This window comes from Cherax quadricarinatus, unplaced genomic scaffold (assembly GCF_038502225.1).
Source record: "Cherax quadricarinatus isolate ZL_2023a unplaced genomic scaffold, ASM3850222v1 Contig4918, whole genome shotgun sequence".
In the NCBI taxonomy this organism is placed as follows: Eukaryota; Metazoa; Arthropoda; class Malacostraca; order Decapoda; family Parastacidae; genus Cherax; species Cherax quadricarinatus.
In genome coordinates, this window is record NW_027199944.1 from 8,576 (window position 1) to 26,180 (window position 17,605).

General features: G+C 40.5%; 1 protein-coding gene across 2 annotated transcripts; it reads right to left on the reverse strand.

Annotated features, from left to right (window-relative positions):
* Window positions 1–3,227: 3,227 nt before the first annotated feature.
* On the reverse strand, window positions 3,228–17,605 carry LOC128704687 (MICOS subunit 26/27; the record flags this gene model as incomplete). 2 transcript variants are annotated; one of them, XM_070081907.1, is given in 5 exon segments in its annotated part: window positions 3,228–6,444; window positions 11,587–11,691; window positions 12,701–12,847; window positions 14,656–14,694; window positions 17,518–17,605. In XM_070081907.1, coding segments are annotated over 5 exon segments (3,543 nt in total), but the record flags the coding sequence as incomplete, so codon positions are not given.

Below are 17,605 nucleotides of genomic sequence, written 5' to 3' on the forward strand. Positions count from 1 at the left end.
TAGAAAGAGCCCCAAAAGACCAATCATAAGACTGTACATCCTGGTTGGCTAGCAAAACAAAGTTGTTAGATGCTTTCACTGAGTAACTAGAAGGTGGGACAAGAATAAAGGGAATCCTCAGCAAGTTTGCAGAAATTTACAAAGTTAGAGAGAGGAAGTGAAAAGCTCGAATGGAAAAAGCAAAAAGAAAAAGTTAGCTAAATGAAATCCAGTAGTTTAAATAAGCAAGACTATGGCAGCTGTAGCAAACTACCAAGTGGAACTTCACAAAATATAACCCAAGAACTACTGTATAAATAACAAAAAAAGGCACAATACCGTGACTGGAACGATACACAAATAACCCGCACATAAAAGAGAGAAGCTTACGACGACGTTTCGGTCCGACTTGGACCATTTACAAAGTCACACTGACTTTGTAAATGGTCCAAATCGGACCGAAACGTCGTCGTAAGCTTCTCTTTTTTATGTGCAGGTTATTTGTGAACTACTGTATAACTATGAAAACAATGTAAACCATTTTAATTTAACCAAAATATTGCTTCCATAAGCAGCTGAAAGCAAACAGCTGTTTAGAAAAAACTTTATTAAAAAACTGTTTTGTACACACATGGGTATGTAAAGTTAGAATAAATATGAAATTTTCGTAGATATTACATGTAGTGTGTCAACCGTTTGCCTCTGTTCACGATCATGTCTAGACCAAGATAACAGCACCTCAAAGTATGTACAGGTATAATCACAAACACAATTAACCACTACCCAACCTCCCCAAATATTACAGGTGCTCCTTAATTCATGATGGGGTTATGTTCCGACAAATCCTTCGTAAGTCAAAAATATCGCAAGTTGAATATGAATACTTTTTTTATTTATTAACACATTGGCCGTTTCCCACCAAGGCAGAGTGGCCTGAAAAATAAAAACTTTCAGCATCATTTACTCCATCACTGTCTTGCCAGAGGCATGCTTACACTACAGTTATACAACTGCAACACTAACACCCCTCCTTCACCGTGCTGGCACTGTACTTCCCATCTTCAGGAATCAAGTCCGTCCTGAATCCCTTCATAAATGTTACTTTGCTTACACTCCAACAACACCTCAAGTCCTAAAAACCATTTGTCTCCATTTGCTCCTATCTAAGGTGCTAATGCACGCTTGCTGGAAGTTCAAGCCCCTCGCACACAAAACCTTCTTTACCCCCTCCAACCTTTCCTAGGCCAACCCCTACCCTGCCTTCCCTCCACTACAGATTTATACACTCAAAATCATTCTATTTCGTTCCATCCTCTCTACACGTCCAAACCATCTCGACAACCCCTCCTCCACCCTCTGGATAACAGGTTTGGTAATCCCGCACCTTCTCCTAATCTCCAAACTATGGATTCTCAGCATTATATTCACACCACACATTGCCCTCAGACATGACATCTCCACTGCCTCCAGCCTTCTCCTTGTTGCAACATTCTCCTCCCATGCCTCACACCCATACTAGAGTGTTGGTATATGAATATATGATAAATAAATGACTAAGTAAATATCCAATGTCACTCAATAAGTAAATAATTACTGTAACTAAATACCAGCATTGCAAAGTAAGTAAATGAATACAAGTTACAGACCTGTTGTCTTATGTTGGGTAATTAAGTTTCATTTCAAAAGGTAATTGTTTCTGCACCATTATAAAGTGAAATATAAGTTGAGGAGCACCTGTGCTTTTAGACTTCAAAATAATGATTCAATTAAGAACTTCATCTATCCTGCTGGCAAAAAATTTAACAAATACTAATAGCAAAAGGGCAAAAATAAACCCTGACTCACAATAAGCTTGATCAGATGAATTATTAAAAAGCATAAAGGTATAGAATACGTCTTCTCTCCAAGGAAATAAGTAAGTAATGCTCTCTTATTTATCCTGTCAGGGAGGTACACATGCTTGGAGGTTAGGAGTGAGGTGTTTCCAGTGCCCGCTGGGTAAGTAAAACTGAAATAAACATACCCAAGTTGTGTGTATTGGTCACCCACACACTGTCAGAGACTCAACTTGCAAAGTGGAGGTGAAGGTGGTCTGCACTTATGAACATAACTTTCACATCCCTACAATGGCATGCATTGCCAGGATTCTGCTAGACATTGGGAGGTTTTCCAGGTCTACTGTGATCTCCATAGAGATTAGAACGACGTTTCAGTCCGACTTGGACCATTTACAAGTCACACTAACATTAAATACAGATAAAAGTCAAGCAAGAGAAAATGAGGAGCAGGAATAAGCCACACCTGGCAACCATTTCATAATATAAATTTTTTCTTTTTTCTTTTTGCCTACAAGGTTTAGTATTAATGGTGTGCTGTCTTCATTATTCTGTACTGTGCTAGTTAATAAACAAACTTGTTACAGTATTACATTTTTTAAGCTTAGTAAACCATGTGCTACTGGCTATACCAAACCCCTAAGCTACCCAGTCTATCTCTTAGTACTGTACTTAAAATCACCTGTTACAATGTATGAATAAATAGGGAGGGAGTGAGTGAGTGTGTGTGTGTGTGTGTGTGTGTGTGTGTGTGTGTGTGTGTGTGTGTGTGTGTGTGTGTGTGTGTGTGTGTGTGTGTGTGTGTGTGTGTGTATGTGTGTGTGAATATTTGCACAGAAATGTGTCTAGTGTGCAACTGTTCATTTGCAATGATGAAACAAATGGATTTTGAATGAATGCCGGCGTCCTGGTCAGATCCGGCCGTGGGGGCACCGAGCCCTGAACCCTCTCCAGGTATACTCAAAGTATCCACTATAATTACTCTTTCATGCAGAGGTAAGATTATTCACACATTTATATATATATAATACATTACAAACCAGCATTTAGTGTAAAAGAATCTTGTATTTTTAAGACACCAGCTGTCTCCCACAGATGTAGGGTGATCCAAAAAAAGGAAATATAGTCATCATCATTCATTCAATAGCTGTCTTGGCAGAAGAGTGCAGTTATTACAAAACTAATAACCCTGTGAGCTGCAATATCCTCACCAATCCTTCAGAGTGCAGACACTGTACTTCCCAGTACACCAATTCATGCTGAATTAAGTTATTTCTTGTACAAATATCTTAAGTTGCATTCTATTATATCTGGATTTTATATTTTTAACATGTCCCGAGAGATTAGGAAAAATATTATACCCATGTGTGAAGTTAGGAAAAATCCCAGAGCAACGTTAAGCCACGAAGTGAGCTACAGCTGCACTATTGTTAACAAGCATCACAACAACAACAAAAAATACGCCTTTACTGTACCCTGAATGAGCCGCGCCACACTGGGACAGCTGCAGCATTCTTGTCGTGGTCACCTTCACTCAGTTGGTCCACACCAACTCTTGGATTTGTTCTGACCACAAACATTTTAGCATTGTCATCAATGGCCATCTCAGTTTTTGACTCTTCAGCAACTCTAGATTCAATATTTTTACATGACTGAACAGTCTCTTCCTTAACACTTTCCTTCCTTGTAAATATGTTAGCAACTCTGTCCACAAGTGAAAGCTCTGAATCGTTCACAACACCACCTGAAGCAGTTGAACTTTGCGTGACATCTTTGGTTATTGGTCCTGTCTGAGCTAACCTTTCCTGCTGTAATGTGGCTCGAGTGTCTAGTGGTGATGGGGCTACAGGCTTGTCATCAGTGGACACTAATTTAGCCAGAGTATCAGAACTATCCTTCGCTTGTAATGCAGACTCTTCAGCACTACTCAAAAGTGAATCTGAACCCTGTGAAGGTTCTTGAACCTCACCAAGTGTTGGAATTGTTGAATCTGGCATTGGTGTATATTGTTTACTTTCACTGGAGCTTAATACATATGTAGACTGTCTGTGGGAGTTCTCTGTCTTCACTGACACTGAACCTTCTGTCAATGCATCTGACGATAAATTCACATTAGAAATCTCAGCTGTACCTCCAGAAGGAACAGAAAGTGGCTCCTTTTTATCACTGAACATCTTGGCTATTTTGTCTATGAAAGATTTCTTTTCAGGAAGAATGCTATTAGGCTGCTCAATAACTTCTGGACCTGGACTCCTTAAAATGTTAGGAACCTCATGTGAGATTTGTTGTGCCTCTGGTATATTATCTACTGCTGCAACACTTTTAGTACTTGTGTTTGGATCTTCTGTTTCCTGAGCCACATGGTTTGCCTCTTCTGTATCAATTGTTTCTTCGGCTTTTTCTATAAAAGGTTCGGCTGCTGTTTTTTGCTGAAGTTTTCCAGCAGCGGGTGGTACATGGTCATGTTCGTGATCTGAGACAACCTTTACAGGCTGGTCCAGTGAACCTTCCTTCACTACTGACTGTGTTGAAGTTTCTGCAGGTGGAGCCGATACTTCTACATTATCTTGGTTTTGTGTTTTACCCAGTGAGGAAAGTTTACTGTCTGCAACATAATCAATGATGTTTTGAATTAGTTCTTCTCTCTTTTCTTCACTCTGAACTAATTCAGCAGCCTCATGTTCAATTGCTATACTTTCATTTTTTATATTTTCTGCAACATCATGGACCTCTTCTGCAACAAAAGTAACAGTCTCAACCACATTCTCAGTTTCTTCTGATATCTGATTAATAAACTTAGCCGTCACTGCCACAGACTCAGTCACCCATGGAACCTTTGGAACCTCTTCTGTTGCTTTATTTATGTCATCCAAAACAGGTACAACTTTCTGATCTATCTCCTTAACCACATCTGTTACCTCAAGCACATCAGACACACTTCCCACCACATCCTCTGCTGTTTCCTTAACAACTTCGGAAACCGTTTTCAATGCCTTATCTGCAACATCAACTACAATATCTTTTGCAACACTCTCAATGACTGGCTCAAGCACTTCCCCAATGCTATGTGGTAACGTTTCATCCTTTGAAAGACTGGACAAACCTGTAGGAGTAACTGTTGTATCATCAGGTGTCAACCTGGCTTGAGCCTTCTCTGGGGTTTCTCTTGAAGAGGCAAGTACATCATCAGTAGTCGTCTCAGGTTCAATATGTAATGTCTTGAAAGTGTCCTCACCAGAGGTTCCATGTTCAACAACTGGAGTTACTTTATTTTCTTTGGAGAAGAAATTAATAATCTCATAAAATAGTCCCTTTTTATCAGGTGTTGAGACAATACTAATATCAGTGTCTTTTGTAATAGTGAGAGACTTGTCTGCTTCACTGCCTATAACTTTTCTATCAGTATCTGGACTTTGCCCAGGCTCTCCTTGTGTTTGTAACAGCTCTTTTTCATGTGTGTCTGACAGCTTCAGCTGATCTGTAATATCAGCACTGGGTTCTTGATATATTTCTGTACATGCATCTCTAACAGCAGTGTCTGGTACCTTCGATGTTTCTTTCACTTCATCTGATACAGCTGATTTCCCACCACCACCCGTCACAAAGTCAACAACTTTCTCGTATATTTCTTCTCTCTTCTCCTCACTTTCCACTACTTCTGTAGCTTGGCTTATTATTATTTCTGCTTCTCTTTTAAATTCTTCAGCAGCCTTGTCTACACTTTCTGCTACACCTGTGACATTTTTGACAATTGTATCTGCCTCCTTGACTGCATCTTTCACTAACGCTACTTTCTCTGTTATTGTCTCTGGCACTCCTGGAGTATAACGAGCTGCTTTGCTGGCAGCATCCATTACATTCTCAGCAGTTTTTAGAACAGGTTCCACCTTGCTACCAATTTCTTCTATAAATTCTGCTCCTGCAGCCACATCTGCTGCATCTTTCTCTACTTCTTGTGCTGCCTTTACCACAACTTCTGCAGCTTTTTCTTCCACAAAACATGCAACTTTCTCTGATATACTCTCTCCATCCACTGGATCTTGAACAGTAGTTTCTGCATTGACATCTGCAACTTTTGTTTCTGCAAAATCTGCAGTCTTCACGACACCTATATCACTCTTTGTACCTACAATATCTACAGTAGCAATATCTGAAGTTTTATGTCTCAGAACAGGCTCAGCTACTTCTGGTACATACGTATCTTTACCCTTGCCTATGTCCTTAACTTGAACACCAACTTTATTTGCCTTATGTTCAATGGTCATTTCAGCAGTAAGTTTATTGGAGTCTTCAACACTCCCAAATCCTTGTGGAACTGTTGGTTCTGCAGACAGCACTAGGTCGGTTGGGGATCGGGAAACGGTGTCTGTTCGGTCTATTAGTCTAAAACCCCACAGTGTTATGTCACTCGCTTGTTGTGCTAGCGTATCAAACGGAGCAGGTAACTTCTGGAGGGAGATAATTTGTGGTACAACGCTCCTTACCTCAGCACCTTCTGACTGTGTGGTTGTTGTAGGTGCTGCTGGTGCTGGTTCCTTCCCTGTTGGTTCAGTGGTGATAACCTCAGCAGCAGTTGGAGTAGCTACTTCCTTGTGTTCAACTGGAGCTGACACTTTTGACTGTGGTTTTACTGTAATGAATACACACAAAGATTATGTTATGATGTGTAAATGTCATTATACATGCTTCATTAAAAAATATTTTCTCAAACAGGGCAAAATACAAGATATAAATAATTATTCTTGGTGAAAATAAGACAAATATTAGCCATGAGTAAAGCAACATCGTCTCAACACTCCAGTATTAAGTTTGAATTTCTTAACTTTCAACACACTTATAAGTAGAGAAATATAAAATATACAGAAAATGCCAAGATTTATCATTAAAGCTTGTGTGCTTCTTAAATTGTAAAATACAGGTATCTGATGCTTAATACATTAGGTGCTGCATGAAATAAATTTACATAAATCAAACATATTGTACTACATACAATAGGATTTTGTTCAAAATATGCTCATTTGATATCCCTTTTTTCTTTGTTTTGGTCTTATAAATGCCAACATAGATCAGTTATGTAACATGTTATAATATGTGGTGCTTGGCTTGGATGATCACCTAACAGTGAATTAATACAGCAAATTACTGCTTAAAATGGGTCACTGCATACAAGTGAGCCAAACCTATACAGAAGGGGCCCTGCTTATACAGCGGGTTAGGTTCTAGGCTACTGCCGTAAAGTGAAAATCACTGTAAAGGGAATTTTTTTTTTTTACTTTTAAATGCCTAATAACGTTTACACAATCATGTACACCTACCATCCGACTTACGACCGAATTCGGTTCCGAGAAACCGGTCGTAAGTCGAAATGGTCGTAAGTCGAACTTTACTACTGAATATCAACATCACATTTTTGTAATGACTTTATTTTATTGTTTTATTTTGGTATTTCATGTTTTACTTCACTTTTTATGTTGGTAGTACTGTATTTTATACTGTAAGGTTTAGGATAAACACTGTGTACAACACAAATAATTGTTTATTTCCCAGAAATTTGGCATAAAAAACACGGTCGTAAGTCGAGCAGGTCGTAAGTTGGATGGTAGGTGTATTAACCCTTTGACTGTTTCCGACGTATAAATACGTCTTACGAGCCAATGTTTCTGACGTATTTATACGCACAAATTCTAGCGGCTTCAAATCGAGCGCCAAAGGCCTGATAGGCCTACACGGGAGAGAATGGGTCTCAGTGGTCGGTGTGCACCCTGTGAAAAAAATCTGGGACCTAGCGGTGCATTGTGGGAACGCCATGTTGTCAGTCCATTTTCACCATGCCTCTCGGTAAGAAGTTCCTCACTCCTCGGCGGATTGGAGGTCTTTTGTTCCCAAGTGATAGCTCTAACAGCGATGAAAGTGTCAGTGACAGTGAATTCAAGGGTTTTCAAGTGAGTGTTACCGAAAAAAGTGCCCAGGATAACGTAAATAGTGACGAAAACCCAGATGACCCACAACCTTCGACCTCTGGTGCTGTGCCGGCTTGTTCACGTTCACGTTCGCCTGTACCAGGACGAAAGAGGAAACTATTTGGTCGTGTACAACACCCTGATGATAGCAGTGATAGTGATAGTGATAGTGATAGTGATTTCAAAGTCATTGAAAGCAGTTCTAGTGACAGTGAGAGTGAATATTCCCCAGTGAAGCGCCAGTATGTACGACGTAGCATGCGGTCTGGTAGTGTTTCATATGTTGTTCCAAGGGGAAGGAGAAACTCTGGGAGCACATCCCGTGGCCCAACACCACGACCTGATAGTGAAGATGACGATATTGTAACGATGGGTATGAATGGTGATAGTGAGGGAGGAGGCAGTGGTGGTGATAGTGAGGGTGGCACGGCCCATGTGGCACCATCACCGGGCCACGCTACTAGCCACGCGGCTGACTCAGCAGAACAACCAGCCTCCCCCTACCCCACACTGCCACAACCTGCACCACCACAACCTGCACAGCCACAACCACAGCCACAACCACGGTACAATATCCAGACCCCACCAGCAGACCGCATCTGGGATTGGCAGGACGGTGACGAGTTTGTTCCCAGTCCCCATGACTTTGATGAAACACAAAGTGGAATAAAGCCATCTTGTCCACTTGGGAACAATGCCAGTGAACTGGACTGCTTTGAGTTATTCTTCGATGAACCCCTGATGGACATCATTGTCAGGGAAACCAACACATACTGTGAATACACCATGGCAAATACAATTCTCTCACCAAAATCACGGCTACACAAGTGGAAGGAGACAACTGTGGCAGAGATGTACCTGTTTTTTGCCACAATAATGCTTATGCCACATGTGTATAAGCACACTGTCACCACATACTGGACAACAGATCGCCTGATTTCAACTCCAGGTTTTAGTGACATTATAGGTGTCAATCGTTTCCTGATACTGTTGCGTATGTTACACTTTTCAGACAAAACCAGGCCTGACAGAAGCGACAGGTTATATAAGATAAGAAATGTGTTTATGTACCTGAAACAAAAGTGCTGCATGTATTTTTATCCTTTCAGGAAGCTTGTTATTGATGAGTCCTTGATTTTATTCAAAGGAAGACTCTCATTCAAGCAATATATACCAAGCAAGAGGAAACGCTTTGGTATAAAGCTATTTGTACTGTGTGATTGCAGAAGTGGTCTTGTTTTAGATATTATTGTGTACACTGGCAGTAATACTTTAAGAGATACCATGAAGTTATTGGGTATCTCTGGTGATGTGGTTCGAACAATGATGGAACCATATCTTGGTAAGGGGCATATGTTATTTACTGATAACTGGTACACAAGCCCCTTACTCAGTGATTTCTTGCGAGTGAACTTGACAGATGTGTGTGGCACAGTGCGTGGTAATCGCAAACATATGCCAAGGTTCGACGCTGGCACTCGCAGAGGTGAGGTGCAAGCCTTTGCTGCCAATGACATCATGGCATTTCGGTGGCATGACAAACGTGATGTCACATTGTTGACATCAGTTCACACAAACGAAATGGTACCCAGTGGCAGGGACAACAGAGAGACCAATGAACCCATTCTAAAGCCTGCAGCTGTCATGGACTACAACCTCAATATGCGCTTAGTGGACAAATGTGACATGCAGATTGGGTTTGCAGACTGTGTACGCAAGAGTTATAAGTGGTATATCAAACTTTTTTTCCATCTTGTTGATATCTCTATGCTAAATGCTTATAACATATACAAGTTAAGACCAACAAAACACCAAAATATGGTGAATTTTGCCTGTCAGTAATCAGACAAATAATTGCAAAGTACAAAGGAGCAACTCCTGCAATAGACCAGCGCCCACAGACGTCATCTCGTTTGAGGCCTGGTGATCACTACCCCATACAACTGCCTCCTACTACTGCCAAGAAAAATGCTCAGAAGAGGTGTTATGTATGTATGCATACCACAAAACGCCCACAAACACGCAGAGACACTCGTTTTATGTGTGAGGAGTGTGAAGTGCCCCTCTGCATATACCCATGTTTCAAAGAGTTCCACAAGCTGCAGCAGTTCTAGGAACGTGTTTAGTGACTGTACATATGTATATATATTATGGAACAATAGTAATAAACATTGTTTTGTATTGTTTGTTTGTGTAAACAAAGTGTATACACAAACTAATAGTGATAAAGTTTGTTCTGTTATTGTGTTGTAAATAATGAGTGTATATTTGAACAATGCACCTTACATTGGTCTCACAGGCCACATAAGTTACCTGGAAAAGAAAAATATTGAAAAATGCAAGAAACCTTTGAATTAGAGTAAATAAAAGAATACCGGGTGGGCGGCAGTCGCCGCTGTTGCCGTACGCACGTCAATTTCTGCAAACTTTGCGGCTCTATATCTCGGTAAGTACTGATGGCAAAAATTTTTTTTTAGGCTTAAAACACTAGTAAAAATATTCCTAACATTTTCATAAGAAAAAATAATTTTTTTTTTTCGAATATTTGGCGACATAGAATGACAGTTTCAGAGAGGGGCCTGAAACAGTCAAAGGGTTAAGTTACCAATAGAACTAGGCCTAAAAAATAATAAGGCAAAATGAATATACAGTACATTATTATTATTATTATTACAGCCTCTCCTCACTTAATGATGGAGTTCCGTTCCTAAGACCACACTGGTAAATGAATTCATCGCTAAGTGAGGAGCATACTATAATGGTAGCGAGTTTGCGTCAACCATCTTTGATATTGGTTTAATGTCACCATTGCACCATTTATATCATTTCTGGTGTATTTTTAAATGTTTTTACAGTAGTGTACTGTATACTGTAATAAACAGAATAGAGAAAATCAGCTCAAATATACATTATTTAGGTATGCAAGTTTATTTAAGTACAGATATACACAAGTACAATTATCAGTACTATCTCTGCCATACATACCTTGCTCACTGAGTTTAATCATTTCTGACTATCCACTTAAAATAAAGAGTCTTACAACTCCTCCTCTTATCACAACTACCTTTAGATGTCATTGTAATGCAAAACAGATTATGTATAAAATATGCAATAATCTTAAAATGCTTGAAACTTTGGAAAGTTTCCAGATATAATAGAGAGACGCAGAGGTCACGGAGGATGTAGACAAAGTGGATGGATGGTGGGCAGACACCATAATGTCGAATCAGGAGCCGTATAAACGAATTTTTGGGTATAATTTGAAATGTCCATATTAGTGAACCACTGTAAAGTGGGGCCCTCCTGTAATGTGGAAAAAGACACTATGTATGGTTCAACATAATTCTTCTTTCAACGCACCAGCCATATCCCACCGAGGCGCGGTGGCCCAAAAGGAAAAACGGAAGTTTCTCCTTTTAAATTTAGTAATATATACAGAAGGGGTTACTAGCCATTTGCTCCCGGCATTTTAGTCGCCTCTTACGACACGCATGGCTTACGGAGGAAGAATTCTGTTCCACATCCCCATGGAGGTAAGAGGAAATAAACAAGAACTAGTAAGAAAAATAGAAGAAAACCCAGAGGGGTGTGTATAAATATGCTTGTACATGTATGTGTAGTGTGACCTAAGTAAGTAGAAGTAGCAAGATGTACCTGAAACCTTGCATGTTTGAGACAAAAATGGACACCAGCAATCCTACCATCATGTAAAACAATTACAGGATTTCGTTTTACACTCACTTGGCAGGACGGTAGTACCTCCTTGGGCGGTTTCTGTCTACCAACCTACTACCTACATTCAACATAATTACCTCCAGCAATAAAGTTGTAGCCAATAGTAGCATAATCTTTAACATTGCCAAACACTTGTTGAGATATGTGGTAGGCCTGGCGAGGATAGCAGAGAGAAGCAGCACCTGTCAATATTAAACCATACAATATTAACTTCATTAATGTGCATAACAAAAACAAAACAAAATAGCAGCCGCAGCCACCGCAGCAGCCGCAGCCGCCACCGCAGCACCCGCAGCCACCGCCGCAGCACCTGCAGCCGCCACCGCAGCAGCCACAGCCACCGCCGCAGCACCCGCAGCCACCGCAGCAGACAGTGCAGCAGCAGCAGCAGCAGCAGCAGCAGCCACCGCAGCAATAGACAACTTAAAATTTAATGTCCATATTGAGTGCATATCTAAAGTATAAGAAAATTGTAGGTAGTATATTAGAGATGGACTGTTACATAAATATCAACAAGGTGTAATAGTACTTGACACTTTGATGAAGTGTTCACCTGTGACCATATTTAATGCATCATCTACCTAGAAGTCTGGCCTGAGTAGCCAGGCTGTTTGTTCTAGCAGTCTGCTAGAACAAACATCACAACCTGGTTTATCCAACACATGATAACTTTATCCTTATATCAGCAATGCATCAGCTATCTGCTGCTAATATATATTAAAGGGTCTTGAGTCATGGTTATTAAAACAGTGTTGTCTAACTGTACCCATCCAACTCCTGCTCTTCAACGAGTTTATTTCACAATTTTTCCCCATATCTATCACTGCACTAAGTTATGCAAGAGTAGCCTGTATCAAGTAGAGAATATATACAGGTCGGCCATCATTGATGCGGCAATCGCTAATCCAGTGCCATCACTAATCTGACAATAATTTCAGCTAGCGTAACTTTTGCACCCATTTTATGAGGCGCCTATTGAGTGCAGTTAACTATCAGATCAATACATGAGTCTCTTAAGGAATTTAATGGTCCCAACGATACCGATTTAGTGATGGTCGACCTGTATCAGTATGCTAACTATTTTTCTAATTCAAGACAATATTACTGCAAAAATTATGCAATGACTATTGTACAATATTTGGTAGTAAGAAACAACTTGTGAAGCAAGTACAGCTACATGCTGTAACTTACCAACAACACCAGTAGAAGTATAGAGAACTTTCTTAAAAAAACCTCCTCTCTTGCGTGCTCCAATAACAAGACCAGCAAGACCTCCCACAGTAATAGCACCAGCACGAGGTAATATATTCTCTTCATCTGTTATGTAGTCCACAGTCACTAGGGGAAAAACAATTACTATAATATTTTATATATCAACATACTGAATACGTATAAGTGTAACGAGCACCATGTTCCCAGCATTTTAGTCGCCTCTTACGACATGCACGGCTTACGCAGGAAGAAATGTTTAGTACAGAAGGGCCCCACTTTACAGCGTTCCACTTTACAGCGTTTTGCTAATGCAGCAGTTTTCAGTTATATCCATTCTTCATCTATTTAGACATCCTAAAATAAATATATTCATCACTCACTACAAGCTAAGGATGAAAATATGTTAAGTGTGTGTATTGTACATGAATTTTTTAGGCCTACCTCTATTGCTCACTTAATATATGACAGTGCAAACATGTTATCAGATGCATTTGAAGCAGTGTCTAGAAAACCTGCTGTATAAGTGCCCCTTCAGTAGCCCAGAACCTAACTTTACAGCAGTAGTGGGGCCCCTTCAGTCTAGAACCTAACCTGCTGTATAAGTGAACCTAACCTGCTGGGAACCTAACCTGCCCCTTCAGTAGCCCCTTCAGTAGAACCTAAGTATAAGTACAGGGGAACCTAACCCTACAGTAGCCCACCTGCTGTATAAATGGGGCCCTACAGTAGCCTGGAACCTAACCTGCTGTATAAATGGGGCCCTACAGTAGCCCAGAACCTAACCTGCTGTAAGTGAGGCCCTACAGTAGCCTGGAACCTAACATGCTGTATAAGTGGGGCCCTACAGTAGCCCAAAACCTAACCTGCTGTATAAATGGGGCCCTACAGTAGCCCAGAACCTAACCTGCTGTATAAATGGGGCCCTACAGTAGCCTGGAGCCTAACCTGCTGTGTAAGTGGGGCCCTACAGTAGCCCAGAACCTAACCTGCTGTATAAATGGGGCCCTACAGTAGCATGGAACCTAACATGCTGTATAAGTGAGGCCCTACAGTAGCCTGGAACCTAACCTGTTGTATAAATGGGGCCCTACAGTAGCTCAGAACCTAACCTGCTGTAAGTGAGGCCCTACAGTAGCCCAGAACCTAACCTGCTGTATAAATGGGGCCCTACAGTAGCCCAGAACCTAACCTGCTGTAAGTGAGGCCCTACAGTAGCCTGGAACCTAACATGCTGTATAAGTGAAGCTCGACTGTGTATATAATCAATTTGGATAAGAATGTGATCAAAGAGTCTATTACTGGTATTACAGTGCTCATAAAGACAGGTTGTTGGTCCTATTAATTCAACAACTCTATAGAAAATAAATTTATTCTTCAGTATTTTATCATTACCCATCAATATTTCCTCAAGTTTCTTATTCTGTATAAGTGAACTTTTTACCTGGAATTTTATTCATACCAAACATTAATTTCCATGCAATCCTCTTACACGTTGATCTTTGTGTCCATTCTAAAGCTACTAAGCAAAGAATACAAATTCACAAAATTGTGACTGGAACAATACACAAGAGAAAAACTTAATACAGTGGTACCTTGGGATATGAACTTAATTCATTCCAGAAGGCTGTTCGAGTGCTGATACTGAACGAATTTGTTCCCATAAGGAATAATGTAAATTAGATTAATCCGTTTCAGACCCCCAAAAATACACTTACGAAAGCACTTACATAAATACACTTACATAATTGTTTGAGTTTTGAGTTGTTCGTATCCCAAGGTACCACTGTATAATGTTTCAGTGTGACTTGGACCACTAATGGTCAAGTTAATGGTCAAAGTCGGACTGAAACGTTATAACTTTCTCCCGTGTGCAGGTTATCTGTCTACTATAGAAAGTTATCTAAAATAAAAGAAAAGGATTAAATTTAACAAACCTCCAGAAATTTGTAGATCTTTCACCAGGTCCACTGAAGCTAAGAAATAACAGACAAAACGGCACAAATATTAGCAAGAACTGTACATAATAATACTACAGCTGCTAACTCTTTATGAGCTCATTTCTTAAAGGAAACAAATTCCCTGTGAAATTATGTAGAAAATTTCCACATTACTCAAACTCTCAATATTAACATTATATGAGACACACTCAAGTCTTTTGTCGCAGTCTCGTACTTTAACACAAGATGAACATAAGAAATGCAGATTTTTGTCTATAAGCAAACTATCTGTTAAAGATATCATCATTACTATACCGAATGAAATCTAGCCCAATGCAATTATCTATTCTGCCATTTTTTCATCAAACTGGCCAGATCCCACCTAGGCAGCGTGACCTAAAAAAGAAAAACTAAAGATTTTCTTTTTAGATTTAGTAATGTATACAGAAGAAGGGGCTACTAGCCCCTTGGTCCCGGCATTTTAGTCGCGTCTTACGACACACGTGGCTTACCGAGGAAGAATTCTGTTCCACTTCCCCATAGAGAAATATCTTTTCTAGCAGTTATATTATGCTACTGAAGAGGTACAGTAATTTACTGATTATAATACAAGAATAACTCATAGCCATCAATCATAATTTATGTTGTTGTATGTTTTCTAGCACTAGAAAGAAGGTAGAGCAGTACTGTATAATGCCAGAATCTGTATAATAATAAATACTGTAATTAAACCATACCCTGGCTGGGATTGAACCCGCAGTCAGAGAGTCTCAAAACTCTCTGACCGCGGGTTCAATCCCGGCCGGGGTATAGTTTGTTTGCAATCGTGTCATTACGATTTCGTGAGTCAAATACTGTAATTGTTTATCACAAGGTCATCAAGTTATTACCTGGAGAGAGTTCTGGGGGTCAACGCCCCCGCGGCCCGGTCTGTGACCAGGCCTCATGGTGGATCAGGGCCTGATCAACCAGGCTGTTACTGCTGGCTGCACGCAAACCAACGTATGAGCCACAGCCCGGATGGTCAGGTACCGACTTTAGGCGCTTGTCCAGTGCCTGCTTGAAGACAGCCAGGGGTCTATTGGTAATCCCCCTTATGTATGCTGGGAGGCAGTTGAACAGTCTTGGGCCCCTGACACTTTTTGTGTTGTCTCTTAACGTGCTAGTGACACCCCTGCTTTTCATTGGAGGGATGTTGAATCGTCTGCCGAGTCTTTTGCTTTTGTAGTAAGTGATTTTCGTGTGCAAGTTTGGTACTAGTCCCTCTAGGATTTTCCAGGTGTATATAATCATGTATCTCTCCCACCTACGTTCCAAGGAGTACAGGTTCAGGAACTTCAAGTGCTCCCAGTAACCGAGGCGTTTTATCTCCGTAATGCGTGCCGCAAAGGTTCTCTGCACATTTTCTAGGTCAGCAATTTCACCTGCCTTGAAAGGTGGTGTTAGTGTCCAGCAATATTCCAGCCTAGATAGAACAAGCGCCTTGAAGAGTGTCATCATGGGCTTGGCCTCCCTAGTTTTGAAGGTTCTCATTATCCATCCTGTCATTTTTCTAGCAGATGCGATTGATGCAATGTTATGGTCCTTGAAGGTGAGATCCTCCGACATGATCACTCCCAGGTCTTTGACGTTAGTTTTTCACTCTATTTTGTGGTTGGAATTTGTTTTATACTCCAATGAAGTTTTAATTTCCTCACGTTTACCATATCGGAGTAATTGAAATTTCTCATCATTGAACTCCATATTGTTTTCTGCAGCCCATTGAAAGATTTGGTTGATGTCTGCCTGGAGACTTGCAGTGTGTGCAATGGAAGACACTGTCATGCAGATTCGGGGTGTCATCTGCAAAGGAGGACATGGTGCTGTGGCTGACATCCTTGTCTATGTCAGATATGAGGATGAGAAAAGATGGGAGTGAGTACTGTGCCTTGCGGAACAGAGCTTCTCACCGTAGCTGCCTCAGACTTTACTCTGTGTTCTGTTAGTGAGGAAATTATAGATCCATCTACCAACTTTTCCTGTTATTCCTTTAGCACGCATTTTGTGCGCTATTACGCCATGGTCACACTTGTCGAAGGCTTTTGCAAAGTCTGTGTATATTACATCTGCATTCTTTTTGTCTTCTAGTGCATGTAGGACCTTACGGAGAAGTTAAACACATAACAGAGAAGTCACAAAGAAAACACACATACAGTGAAGGGAACCTTAACAGTTCATGAATTATTATCATAAAATAGTATCCTATTATGATCCATTATTATAGTATCTAGTGAGTTTAATATTTATGATGAATTTATCATCTTTGGTGGGTGTGCAGCTCTCGTCTAGCACACCTGGGATATACGCACTTATGTACTCTTCAGGACATTTGTAAGAGGAAATGTTTTGCCATGAGCGATGTCTTCAGTCCTGAAGTGTGCGTAAATGTCTTTTTCCAAAACAAATTAGACTGCATCAATATCCTCCCAACAGTATGAATTCCATAATTATTAAGTTAAAATGTGTTAGGAAACATTGGAGGTGAAGATGGGTAGAAAGACAGGGGGTAAATCAGGTGGGGGATAAAATTAAAACTGATGTTAAAAGTAGGTGGCACTTTGAAGGCGAGGTGAGGATGTTACAGTACAGATGATTAAGTGTTGTCTGCACACTTCCGGCAAGACAGACTGTGACTGTCTTTTTTGGGTCACCCAACCTCAGTGGGGGACCAGCAATGTGGTAAAAAGAAATAAGCAAGGAAGTGAAGAGAATATTTAACATGTTGGCCGTCTCCCATGGAGACGGCGTGACCTGAAAAACACTTTCACCAACATTCACACTATCACTGTCTTGCCAGAAATAAATCCAAGAAAGCCTTACCCATTGTATGAGCTTTGCCAGTCTCATAGACATGAAGTGCTCGCTCTCTGACAGAATGCGTAGCTTCCAACATCTTCTCTATCTCTTT